The sequence below is a fragment of the Euprymna scolopes genome, chromosome 35 (genome assembly GCF_053919585.1).
Source record: "Euprymna scolopes isolate OS-2025 chromosome 35, ASM5391958v1, whole genome shotgun sequence".
In the NCBI taxonomy this organism is placed as follows: Eukaryota; Metazoa; Mollusca; class Cephalopoda; order Sepiida; family Sepiolidae; genus Euprymna; species Euprymna scolopes.
Genome location: NC_136516.1, coordinates 68,697,523 through 68,720,745, shown reverse-complemented (window position 1 = coordinate 68,720,745; position 23,223 = coordinate 68,697,523). Strand labels below are relative to the sequence as shown.

At 31.1% G+C, this 23,223-nt stretch overlaps 1 protein-coding gene across 9 annotated transcripts in view; it reads right to left on the bottom strand.

Moving 5' to 3' along the window:
- The window catches only part of LOC145259902 (NEDD4-like E3 ubiquitin-protein ligase WWP2), a 225,611-nt gene that overhangs the window by 53,198 nt on the left and 149,190 nt on the right, over positions 1–23,223 (bottom strand). For 5 of the 9 annotated variants that reach the window (XM_080117823.1, XM_080117825.1, XM_080117827.1 and 2 more), the window contains 4 exons: positions 16,011–16,149; positions 14,174–14,298; positions 11,637–11,774; positions 3,759–4,061 (listed from right to left, as the gene is read on the bottom strand). In XM_080117823.1, the coding sequence (XP_079973949.1) occupies positions 3,759–4,061; positions 11,637–11,774; positions 14,174–14,298; positions 16,011–16,149 (705 nt within the window). The remainder of the gene's footprint in view (positions 1–3,758; positions 4,062–11,636; positions 11,775–14,173; positions 14,299–16,010; positions 16,150–23,223) is intronic. The other 4 variants (XM_080117829.1, XM_080117830.1, XM_080117831.1 and 1 more) reach the window with 2 other exon arrangements.

Here is a 23,223-nt window from a genome sequence, read left to right as displayed (position 1 = left end):
TATATCAAAAACACTTGTAAACGTTTTTTTTTTTTAAATTTTAAAATTTTTTATTTCCATACTTTGTGGACCAGGTGCGAATGCAGACCCCACAATTTTAATGAACCACCGTTCTGCCAGATCAAACATACCCATTCCTGTGTCTCGATACATCTTCTATCATTATATGTAATCAGTTTTTTTAAAATAGTCAACCATATAGGAGCCTATTCGTGACCAGACACACACACACACACACACACACACACACATTCAGCTTTATATTATAGCTATATAAAAATATTGTAATTTTTATTTTATATATATATATATATATATATATATATATATATATATATATATATATATTAGTGTTGGTATGATTAATCCGAATTAGAAATCAAATAAAATCTTAACTTTTTTGGAAAAAATTGTACTTGTTTTCTAATGCAAAAAAAAATGATTCTTTTAATTGTTTTTATTTGTTTGTTTAGAACTTAATTTTCCTTGATTTATATTAATGATGAAATGATAAATATTCATTGATTTTAAATTATCAGTAAAACTAAAATATACAGATCACTCCTACAAGCATATTTTTATGTTTGTGCAAATATATGCACATATTAGATAAGTTTTTACGGTAATCCCGCATCATCTCTATATTTAGAAATTTAAAAAGAATCAGAATTGGAAAAATATTGGAATCATCCCATCACTAATATAAATATATATGCACACACACATACACCAATAGTTTTCATTCCAAATGCCAAAAGATGGAATCAATTTATGTTTATAAATTTTGTTTGTTTTTTGTTTAATTAAATTTATAAATTTATTTCAGCAGACATATGAATTTTTATTATATTGCATCTTATTCATTTTTTGTTGGATAGCGAAGGATATTTTCCTCATATCACTAAACTCATCAGAGACAAATATTTCTCAAAAACTGCCAGAAATTTCAGGATATGAAATGAAAAGTGGAAAAACGCATCTGAAGAATAGAAGGGAGATATGTAAAACCTGTAAAATTAGAAATTTAACTCATTTACTTATGGTAATAATCAGAGAATAGAATGTGTGTAATATTTCATAACACACACACATATATATATGGAGATGGCATACAAATTTATCTGTGTAGATCATTTTAAATCTTTATATAAAGTATATATCATGTGTGAGCCCATTTTTTTAAATGAAACTAAAATACTGACATCAAAATATTCACTTAAATCCAATCATCATATTACATATATATAAACAATAATCCATCAATAACTGAGGAAATAAGTTATGATCTTCCCATTAAATTTAGAAACACAAAGCATTTAACATATACAATAATAAAAAGGATATATATATATATATATATATATATATACACATGATGATTTACTGCATCTTCATAGATAATTGCAGTCTCTGCATGTTTCTCCACTGTCATTTTTTCCTTGCTTGATTTTAGGTGATTTTTAGAACAACTGCAGATCTGCATAAATTCTAGCACAGGTGGCAAACAAAGCTACTTTCCACAGTATTTATAGGGCTGTCTTTTCCAATCAATAAATAAAAGATGCTGTGTACTTTTAACAAATTATGTATACTTTTACACTTCTCTATCAACATTCAATAGATTTTTAATATACCTATATGACAACAGAGGTGATCACAAAGAGGCAATCTAATTCCATTTTGAAAGCAAAGTGATCTAAACAGTTAAGACTAACAAGCTGTTAAAAAAAATGGTTTCAAAATGCCTTTCACTACTTCAAAAAATTTTGAGATGGCCAGGAGCTGGATATAGTTGTCAGAGATTCTTTGATATGCTCATCGTTTGGGATATTTCAACAGCTACTGAAAGTTTATCCTAAACAACCGTCCTGATAATAATTTTGGAAAACATAATATACAACTATAAGTAATATGAATTGGAGTGAATATATTGAGGACATTGCAAAGGCTGCTGCAAAGAAGGTGGGATCCCTTTACCATGCTAGAAAATTACTCACACCTGAGAGTATCCTGTGTCTTTACAAAGCCACCATTCACCCATGTATAGAGTATTGTTGCTACATTTGAACTGGTGCATCCATCACCAGTCTCTTTTTTTAGACAGGCTCCAAAAAAGTCTCCCATCTAATAGGTCCCATACAATCAACCAAGCTGTAACCCCTGTCCCATCACCACAATGTTGCATACTTGTGCTTGTTTTACAAGTATTTTAATGGAACGTGCTCTAATGAACTCATTGCATTTGTACACATTTGGCAGACAGACCCCCAACAAAACCATTTAGCAACAAAATCCCACTTCTTCACTGGAAATTCCTAGATGCCAGAAAACTTTCTACTCTAATAGTTTATTTTCTTGGACTGTTAGGCTTTGAAATCCTCTCTTGCTTCCCTGAATGTACTGACATGCAGAAGTTTAAATGTAATGTGAACAGATATCTTGCTCATCTCCTTACATGGTCCCCTGTAAACATGGTCCTAAATAGCAGCCTCTTATGTCCAATATGCCTTGTTTGGGATGAATAAATATGAATAATTAAAAGGGAATTATCCTAAGATTTTGCTACAGTTTTATGGTATATCCAATTGTTAGAATTGCATTCTTATCCTATATGTCTGTATGTATTTGAATGCAAGTTCAAAGTAGAAAATGAGAAATTAATTTCTGGTTTAATTTAAATTCAAGTTTAAAAAGACAGAAATCAAGTATTATACTTTTGCTTTTGCTCCAAGCGTCAAGTTAGACTTGCAGAACATTGATGATGAGTGACAGATGAAATTGTTAGTGAAGTTCTTTTGTGGGAACCAACACAAGGGGAACGGCTAATCAATGATGACAAACCAAGATGTACATCAATCAGATTTATGACAACAAACTATAATCCCAGTAAATATGATGATCAATATAATTAAATTACAACATAGACTGATAGGAACACACACAAATAGATGCTCGTAATTTAAAAAAAAAAAAAAAAAAAAAAAAAAAAAAAACAGTAATTCTTGCAGGGGACCCTGTCGTACAACTTTTTTTTTTTTAATTATAAAAAAAAATTAATCTTTACAGCAATTACTTCTCTTTAATTAAAAAAAGAAAGAAGGAAATAATTTTTCAAGTGCCCCTGCCATATAAAACTACAAAAATATATATTTTAAATTATTTAAAAAAATAATCATTGTCTGTATAACACTTACTTTATAATTAAAAAAATAAATCAATAATTTTTGCAAGTGTCCCTGTCATATAAAGCTACAAAAATATATTTTTTAAATTATTAAAAAAAAATCCCTGTCTGTATAACACTTACTTTATAATTAAAAAATAAATCGGTAATTTTTGCAAGTGTCCCTGTCATATAAAGCTACAAAAATATATTTTTTAAATTATTAAAAAAAAATCCCTGTCTGTATAACACTTACTTTATAATTAAAAAATAAATCGGTAATTTTTGCAAGTGTCCCTGTCATATAAAGCTACAAAAATATATTTTTTTAAATTATTAAAAAAAAATCCCTGTCTGTATAACACTTACTTTTTAATTAAAAAATAAATAAATCAATAATTTTTGCAAGTGTCCCTGTCATATAAAGCTACAAAAATATATTTTTTAAATTATTAAAAAAAAATCCCTGTCTGTATAACACTTACTTTATAATTAAAAAATAAATCGGTAATTTTTGCATGTTTCCCTGTCATATAAAAGTAGAAAAAAAAATTGTAGAAAAACGAGTTTTGAATGATGAAAATGATTTGCTTACTTTGCGATGTGCTAGCAGCGGAAGGGGTGTTGGTCCCCGAAGCATTGTGAGAAGAGGAGGATGGAGTATTAGAGGAGGAAGAGGAGGAGGAAGAGCGAGGAGCCTTGGGGGCAGGTCGCCGATGAGAAGGAATATATAAAGGGGGCAGTGAAATTGCACCATTGATGCTGGCAGATTGCGGCCGGGTTGGTGTGCCATTAGTACTAGACTGTGATGGAGAGCGACTCATGCTGGATCGGCGGTCACGACTGGAGCCGTCAGATGTCAGAGCACCTGACATACCATTTGGCACATTTGGACGACCTGTAAATGGGAACAAGGAAATAACATGGGGAAAAACAAGATGACAAAACATCAAACAGGACATTTCAGTAGAAACTGATTCCCAATTTCCAAGAATATTTTGCTAGGGATATTAATAATAGGAATAAAATGTTAGAGCTATGAACATTTATTTTGATGGTTTGTATTTTTGTATGTATTATGGCATAGCAAGATTCTTCAAATCATGTAATGCTGAAATACAACATTTATTAATTTTATACAATTAGTTGAACACAGGTAATCATTTTATATATAACTGAAAGAAAATTGTGGATGAATACTTTCCCAACCTGGCATATCAGATTCCATACACAATATATACAATTATTTGAAAAATAAGTTGATATTTTATTCAGAGTTCTAAAGGGAAAGTGTTAGTTCATGCCTTCCCTCAAGATATTAGTGTGTAATTAAATATACTACATTCCTAAGTTAAAATGGTGCTATAGAACCAATTGGATTTGAACCTGGCATGCCTGGTTTATCAATGCATGTTAGTATCCACTTAACCGCTGTTACCTTCAAGACTGGCAAATTTTCCATAATGGTTAGAGTGTTTGCTCATGGGCCAGAAGATGAAGGGTTCAATCATCAGTTAAGTCATATCAAAGGCTCAAAAGAATGGTACCTGATGCCTACTTGCTAAACACTCGGTATTACAAAATAAGGATCCAGGTAAAGTGGAGTAATTCTGAAAAAGTAGTACTGTTCTCCCCTACATCTTGTGTAGTAGCCAATCAAAATAAAGCCTGAGAATCATCCTCAAATACAGTAGACTACTTTCCTTTATAAAAATGATTTGATAGGATTTGAACCCCGCTTAGCATGCGTATTCAGATTCTTCGGATTACTGTTCTCATTTTGAGTGTTATGTTCACGTTTCATGTTTCGGTCGATGTGACCTCCGATCTTCTTTAGGTGCACCTTGTCAAACTCAGCTATCTCCCCGTCTAACTTGGGAATCTGCACAAAATTTCAAATGGAACCCTTTGTTTAATTCACACAAGGACACATGACATAGTGGATAAAGGACTTGATAAAATTCAGTTGCCAGTTACATTCTTTTGGGGATTAAAGGTTCAATCCTCAGTATGAACAACACTCAAAATACAATTGCAAATTACTTAGAACTTCTACACAGTTATGACTGATGGAATGAGAGCATGCTACTCTTATGGATTAAGTAAAGGGTTCCACCCCCAAATTCTGTAGTTTCCAGAATCTGACAGAAAGATTTCTGAGCTTGATAAAGTATACCTGAAGAAGGTCAGAGGTTATACCGACTGAAATATTGTGAAAATAACACTCAAGATGAGAAGTCTGAAGAATCCAAATAATATGAATAATCAATCCTCAGATTCAGAAACATAATATTGGCTTAGCATATTCCATAGTTTTAGATGGTATTCATAATGCCAACCATGCAGCTTTCTTATTTTGAAGAATCATTGGAATCAATTTCATTTTACCTCAAAGATAATCTCTATATTAATAAAATCAGTGTGATTTAGTTTTTGAACATGATGCAACAATAAATAAAAATTGATTCAGTAAAATCAAATAGAGATTCTGAAATTTTTTAGATGAGGATTGATAATTTGTAATATTTGGATAATATGGACTACTGTTCTCATCTTGGATATTATTCTCATTTTTCAACCAATATAATATCTAACCTTCTTTAAGTTCAACTGGACCTGTGGCACAACGATATTATGATTACCATAATGTTCTGTTTCCTCTTTTCCTGATCATGCTGTTGTTAAGATTGATTTTTCTGTTAAGTTTTCAACTGATCGTGCCTTCTATAGGAAGACGTTTATCAGAGGGCTGATTAGGATGAGCTTGGCAGTTTCCTATGTGACGTTCCACAGGTTTTGATCTTTAGCATGTCTCCAAATGATGCTGCAAAGGAAATCACTGACTGACTACTTGTTGGAATTGACACCTTCCTTCCTCATCATAAGTTTCAATCCAAACCTCATTCTCTTCCCTGGTTTTTGTCTATTTGTCCTTCTGCCATGGCACATTGTAATCATTGCTTTGCTCAGTATCATCAGAATTCTGAGAATTCTAGACAATTCTACAGAAGAACTAGCAATGCCTGCAAAAGAGCAATTTCTGAGGCTAAGTCTAGCTACTTGCTAAGGATTTGTAATTATTTCATCTCAAAAGGTTGGTTCTCATGATTTTTAAAGAATTGGTAATAGTTTGGTTAATGGTGGCAAGTCTGCTATTCCTCCTCTATTTAAGGTTATTTCATCTTCTAAAGACAAGATTGATCCGTTTGCTTATCTTTTTGCACACAATTCTTCTATTGTTATTCCTGATTTTTGTTTCAAAATTGATAAGTCCCTTGATTCTATTATTATCACTCCAAAGATGGTTGCTAGGGTCTTTTCTGATCTTGACCAGTCTAAGGCTTCCACTCCAGATTCAATTTCTGTTGACATTTTCAGACGTTGTGCTCATTTCTTCTCTCAAAATTATTAAACTTCTGCTTGTCAAAACCATATTTCTCTTGCTGTTGGAAAGAGTCCTCTGTTGTCCGTCTCTTGAAAAATGCTCGTGATCAGTCTGACCCAACTAAGTAGCATTCAGATAGTTTCCTTTCTGTTATTAGCAAAGTTTTTGAAAGATTAGTCAACGGCAAGCTTGTTGAGTTTCTGAAAAATCTATGCGTCCTTAGTGATGTTCAGTATGGCTTTCATGATTTTTGTTCAACTGTTGATCTTTTAAGTGTTGTAACCGAGTGGCTCTATTGATTTATGGATAATTCAAGGGAGGGAAGGGCCATTGCACTCAACATTTTGAAGGCATTTGACAGTCTTCTCTACATAAACTTCTGAGTTATTGTATTGGTGGTGAGATTCTTGACATCATTAGGTCTTTTCTTTCTGATCAAAGACTGCAGGTAACTCTGGACAGTGTCTCTTCATTCTCTTTTCCTATCAATGCTGGTACTCCTCAGGGCTCTATTCTAGGCCCAACTGTTTCTTATCTATATCAATGATCTTCCAAAGAATATTGTTCAGAAAATTAATATCTATGCTAATGATAGCATTCTATTCTGGTGTTGCTTCTCACCCACTTCCCTCAGATCAGTTGAAATATGCAACTAATATAGAAGTTGACTTTGGGTTCAGACATAGATTGGAGTACAAAATGGCTTGTTTTGTATAATTCAGTTAAGTCTCAGCTTGTGTCTTTTAATTGCAGGTGTGTCCCCTTTCTTCCTGGCATGGATGGCTCTGTTCTTGAGGAAAAAAAATCAACTATGAAACTTCTTGGTCTTTTTTTTCTTATCAACTCTTTCTTTGAGTACATAGATCCACTGCTCTTTCTGCTCCTCGTAAACACTTTCTCACGTTTTTACAAATCCACTATCAGACTGTGCATGGAGTACTGTTATCATATTTGAGCTAGTGAAGCTCTCTCTCATTTGAGGGTTCTTGATAAGATACAGAAACATCTGGAATTTGATTGACCCACTCTTTTTTCTTCTCTGAAACTTTTCTCTCACAGACGTGATATTGTTAGTCTTTTCTATACTATGCTATGCTATACTATGATGGGATATGATTTTCAGAATTGTTTGATCTATTCCTCGCTTCTTTTGCTCTAGCTCGTTGGTCTAGTGGTCTCCATCAATTCAGTGTTTCGATATCTCAATGCCAGGAGTGATTTCCATTAAAAAAACTTATAAGTGACAATCTTGTAGAGATTCAAAGTCCAATCCTCTCTACAGATGATACTAAAAAGAAAATTTAAAAATTGTTTACTTAAGATTTCTACCAAGTCATGATTGACCGAATGAGAACAATCTAACCCCCCCCCCCCCCCCCCCCGTAGATTGAAATGTTAAGTTTGAAATTCCATATAGATTCTGGAGTTTGACAAGATGCACCTGAAGAAGGTCAGAGGTTACAATGGCCAAAACGTTGTGAGAATAACTTCTAAGATGCGAAAATTCAAATTTAAATTTGTCACCTTAAATGTTATCAATGACTAACTTCAAGAATCAGACTGGCTTCTCTTTACATTTACTATTCATTGATCATTTATTGAAATAAAATATGCAATAGCATAAAGTACTAAGAAAAGTTTTTAATCCTATTTTTAAAAAATTAAATAACATAATAAAATGAAGCAAGGTAAAAAAAAAAAATCAGTACTAAATAACAGAGACATTTTGGTTAGGAACAAAGTGAAATATCTGTTCTGATACTACACTTCACCTTTTCTGTTCTCAATCAAAAAAAATCCTTCGAGACTGAGTCAATTTTTGTTGTTGTTGTTGTTGTTGTTGTTCCAATCCAGAGTACCCATTTTCTCTTACATTAAAAACCAACCTTGTGTTTAACTCTGTCTTTACAGACAAGCAAATAAATAGGAACAAAGAGAGATTAAATGTTTAATTAATATTCACTCTCTTCTCCTCTCCACACCAAACAATAAATTCGTGGTCTGCTTTCCTACTTCCTGTATTCGTCACATAGTTAGCACTCCCCTTCTCTATTGGCTTGATAGGTACAACTGGTTATTCTATAAGTTTTAAGTTAATAAAACTACAGCAATTGAAAGCATCAATAGCATTTACTTCATATCATCCATTTGTAATCCTTATATTTAATCACCTAATATAAAATGAGATTGATCCCAATGAGAGTTATAAAAGAATATATTCATAGATCTAATACAAGTTACTTTTATACTAGGAGTATTTGGAAAACTAGAGTTAACAAATAATATTAAGATGTCAGATTATTATTACAATCATATTAATATTAAGATATCAGATTATGTGTAGAAAGTCAAACATAAAGAAAACAAAATTATCAGCAATTCAAATTATTCATTGAACCTTAATTTTAAACATTGAATTTAGAGAAAAACATAATGCTTCCAATGACAAAATCTCTATAACAAAATTATATGACCAGAACTCAAGTCTGTGTGTGTGTGTTTCTTTGCATCGCTGTAAATTTGATAATTATGTTTCAAATTTACTTTTAATCGAATATTTGTTGGAATAAAAAATATAGTAGCATAAAATAAAACATTTTAAAGAAAATTTTTTAAAATTGAATCCATCAGAATGCATTTTTATTTCTTCATAAGTTCACTGTTTTAATCTTTTAATAGTTTATTAAAAAAATAAGGATGAATTACTTTGTGACCTTTCAAAATTTGAAAGGAATTATGAAACAGTTAAATTCTGCCTCTACAATTCTAAAGCCATCCTCATGCACTGAGATAGAAGAAAGATTTACATCTAATAATTTTATCAATTGAGATTAAAACATTGTAATAGAATCAGTTATAGTTTTATGAATAAAAAATTGGTTCAATTAATAATTTAATGACCAAACCATATAACAATTTGTTAAGGAAACAAACAAAAACAGCAAAACAATAATACAAAATAAAAAAAAGCAAAACAGGAATGCAAGTTTTAAAAAGACTTCCAGGCAACATCGGTTAGGGACAGTGAGTGTGAAATGATTTTATTCACTTTACAAAGGTAACTAAACTAACTAAACAAATTAACGTTTCTATATCTTTATCATCGAGTTCATGTTTTTTGCAGTTTATTTTATGTTAAAAACTTCAGTCTGTTTGTTTCTCTTAAATTGAATTGTATTTTTATGAAATCTCAATGAAGACTGATCTTTTCATCATGAAGCCCTCATTATATTTTACAAGCGATCTAAAAAATTTTTTTTTAATTATTACTGGCTGACCTGACCTAACATGGCCCAAGAGTACCTTGCATTTTTTTGTTTGTTTGTTTTTTTTACCAAACGATTAATATTTTTAAATGTATCAGGTGCCTTCCTAAAATTATGTTCAAATCTGTCATTTCTAACCCTTAAAGTTATAAATAATAATCGGTTAAGAGACTGATTGTAGGTGCTGTATTTTATAAATGTTATTTTTTATAAGTAAATTTTCAACTAATGTTTGCAAACATTAATACAGTCAGTGTCAATCTGCCCGGGACTTTTAAAATTCTATTTTTGTAGTCATTTCAATGCTGGTGTTTCACATATATGATGAAATTTACAGGAAATTTGCTTTTAATGTGAATTTTTTTCTATTAAAGCCAGGTTCAAATAAAAATTTGTTTGTGAGTAAAGCTGAAAATACTATATAACTGAATAAAACATGAAGGTAAATTGACTATTGATCAATCGTAGGTAGATATAACTTAATAATAAAAATGTAATGAAAAAAAAAAATCACTAAACTTCTCTCTCAGCAATATTATTCTTCTAGTACTATTAGACCAAAATTAAGATTGTCTGTGGACATGAAAAGAGAAATTTATTTACCTATACGAGTTGAAAAATAAAAACAAATATTATTAGTCGATCTTTGGCCTGATGAAATAAGAAGCAGCGTTGTTTGGAAAACACAACTGTATTGAAGTATAGAAGAACGTGTATATTAAACCTATTAATGTAAGTGTAAGAAAAAAAACGAAACTAAAAGTATAAGTTTATTCTGTTCTACTTTGTAACAGACGAGTCAGTCTCATTGGCTACGAAGCAGAGATGAGTAATCGATGACAAAAAAAAAAAACACTGTAGATTGAGAAGTGTGTCATACAAAAAATATCAGGCCAGATATATTACGCAATGCATGAAATAGATTGGGCTCTAAATTTTTATTTGCAAAGAACAAACTAATAATGATTGGCTCATCAAAATCAAATATCAATTTGTCAGATACATTGTTATTTAGATGTAACTGATAATCTGACTAACTTAATTTTAAATATTAGATTAGATAACCAACATCGAAATGAAAATTGAGTACACAGAGCTTATAAGATTCATGTGCCAATGCGTGATTGGGTTGACCTAATTTTAAAGGTTATCAGAAATTCTATCTGGTCTCATTCGTTTCTCCTCAAAGCATATGAAATTAAATAGAATTTAACCCAAAAATGAAAATAAAAGTAGTGAAATATTAATGTGAGGGTAGGTACAACTAGAGTTGAGAAAGTAACAATGTTATATATGACTCTTTCGCCCTCACCCCATACTATCACACAGTTTCTAAGTAGTCTATTATATTCTATAAGAAATAGTTTGGGTTATTCCACAACAATCATTCACTCTTCATTTGTATATTATTGTCTATATATAATAGATCAGAAACATCCGATGACCCAACTACTTGTATATAATTTTCATCTGATCGTGTATTCTTAATTCATAACAAAATTAACTATTTAGTCAGTCATTAGCCCTACCTCTCACTCCTAATATGAGTATTTATCAATATACATAACATTTTCATACAGATTAGAGATTAAGAAATGAAATATACTGTTATACAAGCAATGAGGAGATGAGCCTAGAGGAGCTTAGGTTAAAACTGCAGAAACCTATAATTCAAACAAACAAACAAATATATTAATAGCAAAGAAAATCAATTGGAAAACAGAATAAAAATCAATAAAACATTGAAACAAAAATAGTATTAAGTGTGAAAGTGGCCCCTTTTTTAATTTGAAAATTTTGAAGGTCAAACAAAACAACTTACCATTAGCCAAAACAGAACTGTGACGTTTTGGGGGAAGATGTTCCATTTTGACATCCATCCCATGAAGAACAATAGACAAGTCGCCCATCTTGCCTTTCCCATTTAATTTTAAATCCAAGGTTTTTGAATGGTGATTAACTAAAAAAGACAGTAAATGTGATTTCAATCAAGAAATATCTACAAAAACGGGGTAGATACATTAAGTCATCCAATCAATTTTATCCAGATTTTAATTTTTTGAAATTGAATAGCAAGTGGCAATCAAATTAAATTTCCATGAACAGTTTCTTTTCAATAATTTTTCATCTATGGAACATATTACCACAAGATGATTCCCTAAGAGCTACAACATGATCATCTTGCAATCCAATGTAAACAAAGACTTATTTATAAACTAACTCATAAATTATTAAATTTTATTCATTTCATTATTTTCAATCTTCTCATAATGTTGATCATTCAATTGTCAATCTCCTTATTCATCTCCTTAATCCTTATCCTTGACTGGCTTTTAGTCTTAATAAGCAGTGACTTATTAGTAAAATATGTATTCGGACGCATTTAACAGTTTTATTTTTACAAGAAAAATTTAATTAAAATTTCATGATATTATTTGAATATCATTTTAAGCACATAATGTTTTACAAGTTTAAAGAAAAGATAACTATGTGACGAAAGCATCTTGAATTATTCATTCAACTTATGTAAATACTTGGAGGAAAAACATGCAAAAGATTGTTTACAAAATTAACAGAAATGTCACCATTGAAGATGAAGACCAGTTGAGTTTGATGAAGAAGAGTTTCTTGTAAAATAATTTAAAGAAACCCCTTCAGTAACAGTTGAAGAATTGGCAATGAAGATTTCCTCAAATCATACAAATTGTTCATCATCATCTTCAATAATTTGGAAAATGGGTACTTCATGAATGTTTCTGCAGAACCCTACTCTTGTTTTATGTTTGCCTTCAGATAAACTTTCCCTTCTTTCATCCAATCGTTTTTCAGCATGAACTGATTATTTTGAGTCATTTTAACTGCAGTTACTTTTGAAAAATCAAGAAGCACCTCAAATTCACCTTGAAATACTTTTATAATAATTTAAAAAAATTTTTTAAATAAAATTTACAATGGTTACATTTGTCCAAATACATGTATGCTATAATAATATTAATTAGTTCGGTCAAACATTCGCATTTACTAATAAATTTCAGAGAATTAATATCAGGACAGAACTTTTCAAAACCCATAAATAATTAGGATTATAAACAGCAAAGATATAATCAAAATTGCTGTATAGTTGATTCATAGGTGTCATACACATCAAAATACTACAGCCAATTTTATTTTTAAAAAATAAAAAATAAAGACGCTTCAAAACTATTAGGACGAAATTCTGGAAATCGTAATACTGAATTTCACATGAAAACAATAGTATCTACATATTCTTCGTATTTTTAAGATATTTATATTGAAAAATTACAAAAATTGATAAGGTAGAAAATTATTTATTAAAGGAAATAAAAAATAGAATTTGATGAAAACAATCGTAAGACACAGGAAAGTTCAAAAGGAAGGTAATTTTCTGTTTTGATTTAAACAAGATGGTGGCAATTTTTCATCTGCTACCACGATTAAAGTTGTTTTTTTTTAATAATTCAGTAATGTTCAGGCAATTTCGACTGCATAATTTGGAAGGTACGATTGTAACTTATTAGAATTGATAAAAAAAATCAATTGAAACCATTGTTTTTTATCTGAAAACTCCATTTAACGACTACAAAATCTTATCACAATAGTGCAGAAGTGCCAAAATAAATTTTTCATCTAAAAAAAAAAAAAATTATTTTTTTTTTAATGATTGCTGCAGCAACTGTAAATTTCCATGAATTACTTTGTAGATCAATCTATTTTAGTAAATCTAAAAAACCCTAACCCGTTTGCTTTGAACATCATTCTAAAGTTATGCCTCAAAATAATGACATCACATACAACTGTATTTCCCATAGTGCTTAGGGGAGTTGCAGCATGTGAGGAGGACAGCTACAAATCCAGCAAATAGCGGTGAAGAACACTGTTGAGTAACCATGCCTAGTTGTCTTGGCCTTTGTGTAGGAGTGGAATCTTGTTAGAAAATGTAGGGGGTATCCGGTGACAATCTCATCCATCGTGGGTTTTACTACACTCCTCAGCACCTCCTGGTATTTCATTTACTTTTTGCCAAGTGTCAGAATTTGCTCCAACACTGTATATATCTTTGTGTAAAGTAAACTCTAAAACTAATTAACTGATCATTATGAATTTTGGTATAAGGGATACTTTTTTTTTTTTTTTTTTTTTTTTTAAATCAAAATTGTACATATGCTGCAGCAAAATTATACAGAAGCTTTAAATTTTAAATATCGCTGTATGAAGATGAATTCTTAATTGTTCAGGAAAACTTACTGAAAAATTTTTTAAATTAGAAAAAAAAAGAAAAAGAAAAACAAAAGAACACACTAACAAAAGAAAAGATTCAAAGAAAATAAATATACTTACATTTTCCATTATTTTCCTTCAAAAGAGGATATAAATCAAGTATAACTTCTCCCAGAAGCGAATTTGCCCGAATGTGGTTCTGGTTCAGTATACGAAAGTCGAGTTTTGAATATGGTGTGACTAGTCTGAAATTTAAAAAGAAAAATAAATTATATATACAAGGCGTGTATACAAGAGAAGCAAGAATATTTTAAAAAATTAAAATACTTATTTGTTTATTTTCTCTAATATGTTCAACTGAAAATTCATATTTGGATTCTTTAGACTACTGTTCTCATCTCATCTTGAGTGTTATTTTCACAACGTTTCAGTCAATGTAACCTCAGAACTTCTTCAGTTGTATGTTTGATAAGATACAGCTGAAGAAGATCTGAGGTTACATCGACCGAAACGTGAAAATAACATTTGGGATGAGAACAATAGTCCAAAGAATCCACATAATATGAATAAACAATTCTCATCTCAAAAATTCAGAAACACGAGTTAATTATCCTTTAAATCTAGACTTTTTAAAACAACATTTTTCTCATTAGGAGTGTTAATTTTTTATATATATATATATATATATATATATATATATAAGTTAAAAAGTGAGGAATAAAAGTTACATAGAACTTTATTACATCATCAGATCAATAAGGACGAAAATGAGAAGTGAAAAAAAGAAACTTAACCAGGTAGAGCTTTTACTATCTTGATAGGTTTACTACATTAAAGATAATATATATCTTTTGGTTCATCAATTATTTTTATATAAATATATTAGGTTGGTGCAAAAATGTCGTTTTTGATGTTCAACATACAGTAAAAAAAAAAAAAAAATCGACATTATTTTTGCACCAACCTAATATATACACACACTAGCAGTGAGACCCAATGTTGCCCAGAATTGAATGAGGATCAACGAATGTGCCACACTTCCAATATTTTTATTGCTATTGAAATGATTTTGTTCCATATTGACTTAACAAGAAGGTCGATAAGTTCATTCTGAATGTGGTTGCTAAGATAATGATCACTCAGTTTATGGTTCTTAGTGCGTCTGACATGCTCAGACAAGACAGGGTCAAATGTTGCTATTAGCTTTATTTCTCTGAGAATATTAAACATTTCCGTTTCTGGTCTCATCAAGTTTTTCATTTGTGTCACGGAAGGAACAATTTCTCTCAGCCTAAAACTAGATTATATAAATCAAGCGAAATAAAACTATGATCCAGTATGTTTGCTTTTCCTGAATTAGTAGTTAACCTGATTGTAAGTTAACGGAATTGCCCGACCGTTTATCATGCTATACCAACATACATTCATTATGAGTTAATTGTTCATGTGTCTTCAGAGAGTTTTCAACAGACGGGTCCACTGGTTACCCAATCCTAGAAAATGAAGACAGGCCCCCACAACAACCTTTTGTGCTCCAGAATTATGAAAGAAAAAAGATGGTTATGTACATGGGTAATCATCGATAGATTGATGACCATAGTGTGTTCAATGCCTATTTGAATTGTTTAAACATCTGCAGGCTGACCACAGCTTCTTGCAGACTTTTAACTCTATTAAGGTGCTAGAAATCCCAAATGAGATGAAGCCTAGACACCATATTCCACAATGGGTTGCATGTATATTGAACGGAAGATGTTAAATATCATGGTAGCAAAAGAGCAGTAGATGAAAATTGAGATTTGAACACAGCACAACCGACTTCATAGTTACCAAAGGTATCCATTTGGCTAAACCCACCCTACCCAGTAATTTTAAGTTAAATAATGTTGAGTGATAAATTGCAAAGCCAGAAAATATATGATGAGGGTATATTTTAAGTATAAATGGAAATACTTACACAGTGAAATGCTCTTCCCATCTTGGTGTTGTTGACTTTTTACAAACTTCAGTTTTCTTTGGTATCATACTATCGACACTAAGCTCCAGGTAAGGGTCCGGTTTGAAAAGACCAACGGTACTCAATTTAGCTGATTGTACTAAAATAAATAATAAGAAAAAAAAAAAAAAAAAGAAAGATATTATAATGTGCTTGAAGCATCATGTGTAGTGTGTAAAAAGTTGATAATGAACTACAGTAAAAAAAAACAAAAAAAAACAGCATAGGATACAAGTTGAAGACACTATTCAAGCCTCCATGAAGAGTTTTTCCCACATGAAGCCAAAATTATTTTCAGCCAGCCCTCACAAGTTCAGACCTCGGCATGTCGTCATATCTGTAGCCAATAAGTTAAGCTTTCAAAATCATATTGGGTTTTCCTAGTTCTAGCCTATAATTTTGGAGCTACGCCAGCATTTGCGGGAAAAATTAGCCGAAAATTGCCTAAAAATTGTGACAAAAAATTTCAAGACACCTAAAAGAAAGGCCATATGTCAAATATTACTTATCCTTTACAAAAAATGAGGGATCCAGGCAAGGAAGTACTATGTGTAGATAGACTTCTGCAAAAAACGATGCCCAAAACATTTCTACAGGGTTTTCTTTTTAGCTAAATTGTGGATTTATGTCTGTGACAATTTTTTTTTTTGTTCATTTTTACAAAAATTTGAGAATTTTTAACTTTAGAGGCCCACAGAGTCGCCAATGCAATAATGAAATGTGGAAACTCAATCATTCCAATACAGTATACCATTAACGGATCTGAAAATGACATATTCAACAAAATCTGATGCATACAGGTAAAGAAACTTGGCTTCTGAAACCAAAAATATTTTTTTCTGCTAAACTAAGTCACAGGCTCTAACAAGGTCCAAATAAAAAATCTGTTTCATGGAAAAAATTTTTTAATGATATTGTTAAAAATATGCACGAGACAATTTTTTTTTATTTTTTATCCAAATTTAGACCACACATTATTTTATCACCCAGGTAAAATTTTAAAATTTCCGGAAAAAGTGCATTTTTCATGGGTTATATGCCAGGAAAATGCAAGAAAAAAAAACAAATTTTGTGTAAAATGATGTTTCTGATGCTGAGCAATTATTAACTGTTCCATTCTTTCATGAGTTCATATAATAATTTGAGGGGATTTTGATAAATTCCTCTCATATTTTCCCTTATAGGGTTGAAGGGAAATCCCCAAAGTATAAAATAGAGGAATGGACGCCCTGGAAAATTCCCTTTGTGCTACTAAGTCATATTCTTTATCATATCTGTTATAATTAGTGTTTATAGGTTCAGAAGAGAGCGCTAACATATTCAAATTAATCATGAATATAACCGCTTATTACTTTAATTTTAACCTTCTCATTTTAGATTAGCAAAATGCCATTCAAAAAGGAAAACCAAGCTAAGAAGGGTAGACCAAGTGCAGAGGGTGATTACAGCAGCTTGTCAAAGGAAGAAAAAGCCGAATACCATCTAGCCAAGATGCGCGAGAGTCGTTCTAAAGCTCCTCAACCACCATCTCTAACTACAGAACAACTTTCCCTCCACACTTAACTCATTGCTTCTCCGGGCAGAGAGATAAACTGATAGTGAAATGGGTTGGTGAGGACAATTAAAACCAGAAACCTGTGCATCAAATCCAAGAGCTTGATGAAAAATTAAGTGATGCTGTTCTGGTTTCCAAATCTAAGTATATCATGCAGCAGTATAACATTGCCTTAGGAATGAGATTGTCGTACAGTGCTTAATTAAAACGACTTTTCTTTGTAAAATCACTTTTTTTGTTTGCAATGATTTGTGTTATTTCTGACTTAACTAACCTAAACAGTTAATCACTTTGCAAGGTTCTGATTTCTTGAATTATTTGTTTTAATTATTTCTCGCGTTAGAGAATATTCCAATGAGTTGTCTATCTTACTAGAAGCATCTGAAGCCCTTATATTCCCAAAATCTTTCACAAGGAAAATTGGTCAATAATTCTTCTTGTCTTTTTGAAATGAAGAACCAAAATATTTTAAAGTTCAATTTTTGGTGAGATATAAGTTAAAAGGGCAAAGCTATTATCGTATTTGGGAAACCAGTCTCCAAGTCAGGGATATTACACCACACTTTGAAAAAGTTATATCTCCGAAACTAGGCGATATTTTGTATTTTAGACAGTTTTTTTTTTTAATTCCCCATTAAATTTTGACCTAAATAAAAATTGTATGACAAGCCATATAATCCTACTTTAAAAAATGACCTAAATTGGTCCAGACGGGAAAACTCTTCATGGAGGTTTGAATAGTGTCCGAACAGATCAAATGACAATATTGAAAAATTCAACAATTTTCAAGTAAACATGTCAAACCTCAACTGGGCATACATTTTTTTCTGATTTTGTCAAAAATCAGAAAAACATTCATTCTGATATTTTATTTAGTGCATAAACATTGAGACATAAATTTTAAAGTTAATAGGAACAAATACCAAATCGCCTCTTACTATGTTTTTACAAAATACAACCAGCATTAAGTTTTCACCATGTACCAGCTCTTATACTCTTTTTTATTACCAATTTAAGAGTTCAAAGAGAATAGCTTGGAACATATTCACGTGATTACCAAGGTTAAAAAAAATACAATAAAAAGGCATACAGAAATGAAAGTATAAATACTCCCAGGCAATACCAGGCTGGGAAACAGCTCGTAGTATAAAAAAAATTAAAACTAAAAAATTTAATGTATAATTATGAAAGCTGCATTGATACGAAAAACACACATAACTGTGTCGTAATCAACCTGAGAGAGCAATTGCCCTCATTGGGGAGCTTTAGATCCCCCCAGAGGTCTGAGGAGGGCCGAATAGCTATGCTAAGATAGCTTTTGACCGATCCCGGGTAACAGTAGGTGCCCCGAGAATTTAGGGTGGATAAATATAGATATATTTGTCAAAATAGATATATTTGCTTTTTGGTTGGAAAAACCTGAGATATTTTATTATTTGGAAAAACTCAACAACAGGAAATGTGAGGATGTTAGAAGAACATATTGTACTGGCTGAGTGATGGGTAGTGACCTCAAGGTTATGGGATTTTAATCTTAAATTGAATCGCACACCTGTAGTTGAGGTTTAGCATGATTTGATTGGCTGGGGAGACTTTCAACCCCAACCACATTGGGTTGATACGCTCAAAAATTAGTCAGATTACTTTTTGATCCCGAAGGGCACAGATCGTGTGGAGACCACCATTCCCTGGAGACGTGACTCCTCTTCTCCTTATTCACTTGTCTGACGCTGTCTGTGAAGAGATTTGAGACTTTGAAAAAAAACTTACTAAGAACTGAACGATATTTATAAAATCATTTGTACATAAGTTTGTGAAATTAATTTTGTAGAATAGAATTTCAAGAGTCTGTTTATCTTCCTGTCTGCAGTTTCGATATTCGCTTTCAGCATACAGGATTAAATGTAAAAACCCTCAGAGAAGGACCAGCCGATACGAGCCGAGAGTTCCAGATAAACAGGGGTCCTAGCTGAGCTTCATCATCAGTATGGGGTTACATAACCCCTCCTTCACACACACAGACATAGTTATCTCATAATTTTATTAATATAGATATTACGTCCTTCCAAACATAAGAATTCTTCATATTCTTCAATAAGTACTCTGTCATTTAATTTAAGCAGTGTGTTTGTAAACATGTATGTAAATTATATAATAAAAGACTAGCAGACCACCTGACATTGCCCAGTCATAAAATATGCTTACATATGATATTTTTATTAATCCAGATTTCATATCATCATTATCTATTGCTCATTATATTGTACCAAATATAATCGTAGTGGTCCCCTAGCATGACCCGGTCATACAATATGCTTAAATATGATACTTTAATTTATGCAAATTTCATATTTATTATTACAGAGCCAATACCGCATTGATAATTAGTTTGTATTCAACGCATAGTAGTGATTTCAAAAGTTTAAATAAATTTTTAAAATTTGACTTTGGTGCCATCAGCTAAAACCAAAGCCAAAACATACAGCTCTTCTATCTTACTGTCAAATTTAAAATCCATACGCATATAAAAAATCCATACGCATATAAAAACTGAAAAAAAAAATGTTGTTAAAGATATAAATGTATATTCGTGCATGCGTAAAAATAATGTTTATGTTTAAGTTTCAATTTTGTTCCTTTAGAAATTATTTTACCGGCTAAAAACCAAATCGAATTTGTTTCACAGAACCAAATCCCTTATATATCCTTTCAATTCTGTAGACCAAAAACTGACAGAAGTTAGGTACTTCATACAGACAAGGTCAAGCATTGACTCTCCGAGGCTAATTTATTTTTTATTGGTCAATTATGGTAAACAATGTAAACATTCTAGAGATCACTTGCATATTCCCTTAGTAAACTTTTTCACCTATATTTGTGAACTTCCTGAATAGAAACATTTCTCAGGAAGTTCACAGTTGATTATCTAAAGATCTAGACAAGGTTTTCCAATTTTGTGGTGCCAGCTTAAGGTTTTCTGGTTATCTGACTTTTGAAATAATTCATGTTTTATTGTAATTTTTTATTGTATTTTTTTTTTTTTTACTTTGGGTGAGAAACATAGATGAAAATCTCACAAGGAGTTTATCAAAATCATGGATAAAATACACAAAGCAAAAACATTTAGAGGTTTGTCGAATTAAAAAAAGAAATTATATCTACATTTAAACATGCCCCTTCCCCCCAAAAAAGAAGAATGGGATCCGGATATTTGTTAATGTAGCTAACAGAACAAAAAAGGAGATGAAAAAAAAATGCAACAAATAGATGCTACCAAATCCAAGATCAGTTTTTCTTCTACCTATCTGAATAAGTTGATTTATGTTGAACAGCTTTTTTAGTTCAAAACAAACTGCGAGTGTGTGATCCCCCTCTTGTGCTGCATGTGAGATGGCGCCACAAAATATAGTGTAGAAATGATGAATGTGAGAAATGTGAAGGACCAACCTTGCCTTCACATTTTCGCCAAGTTTCAGAAAAACCTAATGAATGAGGCAAAAGTTATGGGGTAAAAAGTGTAATTTTTACAATTTTGGGACATTTGAGCTTCTGGGAAAGCCAAATCCCAGTGAAAATAGACAAACGATGCAGTTTCACACCTTAAGGCATGTATATTTGAATTCAGCATCATAGAAAACTACTATATAGACATACATATCAAGTTCTTGAGTAATATGAAAAAAGAGCTCCAAAATGGCATGTTTTTTAGCCCTAAAAGTCCCAGAGGGATGCGAACCAGAATTTGCCAGGGTCACCCATACTGAATTTATATTAAAAACAATTGCCTCCACATTTTGGTCAAGTTTCAAGAAAAGCTAATAGATGGATCAAACATTATGGGGCAAAAAGTGTCATTTTGGGCCATTTGAGGGCATCTTTGACCTCTTTTGAGACTCTGGGAATGCCGAATCCCAGCGTAAATGGATAACAGTGCAGTTTCAGGCCTTAACACATGTATATTGTAGTTGATTACTATGAAAAATCACTATATAGTCAGACACATCAAGTTTTTGTTGAGAAATATAAAAAAAAGAGTCACAAAAAGGATTGTTTTTAGCACTAAAAGTCCCCGGGGATGTGAACCAGAATTTTGCCAGGGTCATCCATATTGGATTTATATTAAGAACAATGAGTTCCACATTTTGGCCAAGTTTCCAAAAAATCTAATCGATGGATTAAAAGTTATGGGGCAATATGTGTTATTTTTTGCCACTTTGGAGCATTTTTTTACCTTTTTTGTGAGCCCTTGGGGGTGCAACAGGAATTTTTGTAAAAAAAATTTTTTTTTACTGTGCACACTAATTTAATGAAATACAATTTGTGGCAAAATTTCAGGAAAAACTAATGGACAGTTATTTGGTAATAGTCCGGACACACAGAAGCACAGAAGTCACTGAAAACATAGGTCTCTTTCCGATAAATCGGTGACCAATAAACATAGTGTTCACTATTAAGTTAGAACAAAAAAAAAATGGACACTCATGAGTCCTACATGAGGATCCTTATTAATTGCTCAAAACTAAAAATTAAACAAAACACTGGTAGAAATTTATCAAATAAATGTCAATAATCGTGCAAAAATGTAATTTGTTTAATTCTTGAACAATTAGATTAATAGTAAAAGAAATTTAGTAAACATCCCTAAAAAGTCAGAATAGACAGAATCTCATTTTGGTGGAGTGATTTAGCTAAAGGTGTTAATCTATAAATTTGCCATCATCATCATTATTATCATCATCATCATCATCATCATCATCATCATCATCATCATCATCATTATTATCATCATCATCATCATCATCATTATTATCTTATTTTTCTTTTTATAGTAGAGGAAATCAATCTAATAATCAACCAAATCTTCATAATTGTGAGAAAAAAAATCTAAACATTCTTTGATAGATGGAAGGTGGAGAATAATTAACAGAGCCCCCTCCCTCCCATTCCCATGTTAAGAATTCGAAATAGTAACATTATTATGTAGAAACTCATTCCTAATTGTAGACTTTTTGTTTATGAACATCAATTACAAGGAAAACATAAGAAAAATATTTTTAAAAGATCTACTTGTTTTCGTCTCCTTTCACCAACAACGACTATATTTCATTCCCCGCATTGTGATAGCCTTCTAAATCTCTACTACATAAAAATGCATAAATTTATTTTTCATGAAAATAAAACATTGTAAATGTTAACAATTATTTAACATTACAAAAAAGGCTCATGAAGTTCATGTTAATGAAATTAGTATAACTTGAAAAAAATTATTTTTCAGAACTAACGATACTAGCATTGTTTATTTAATATTTTCACAAAATATAATATAATTGCAAAAAATATTTAATGTGATACTAACGCTAATAATTCTTGCAAAAATTTCAAATGTAATATATTTTCTTTCTATGTATAAAAGTGTAAAAACGTCAACATAAGAAATATTTTTTTAATATTGAAAATCAAAAAAATTCAAAAATTGAGATTTAGGATCACTAAGACAGGATTTATACAGATTTTTAATGTTCATTTATAAGGACTTTTCTAAGTTTTTCAAGGCCTCCTCCAGAAAAAAAAAGCAAATTTTTAAACAAAATATGGGTTTGTTTCACAATGTACAATGAT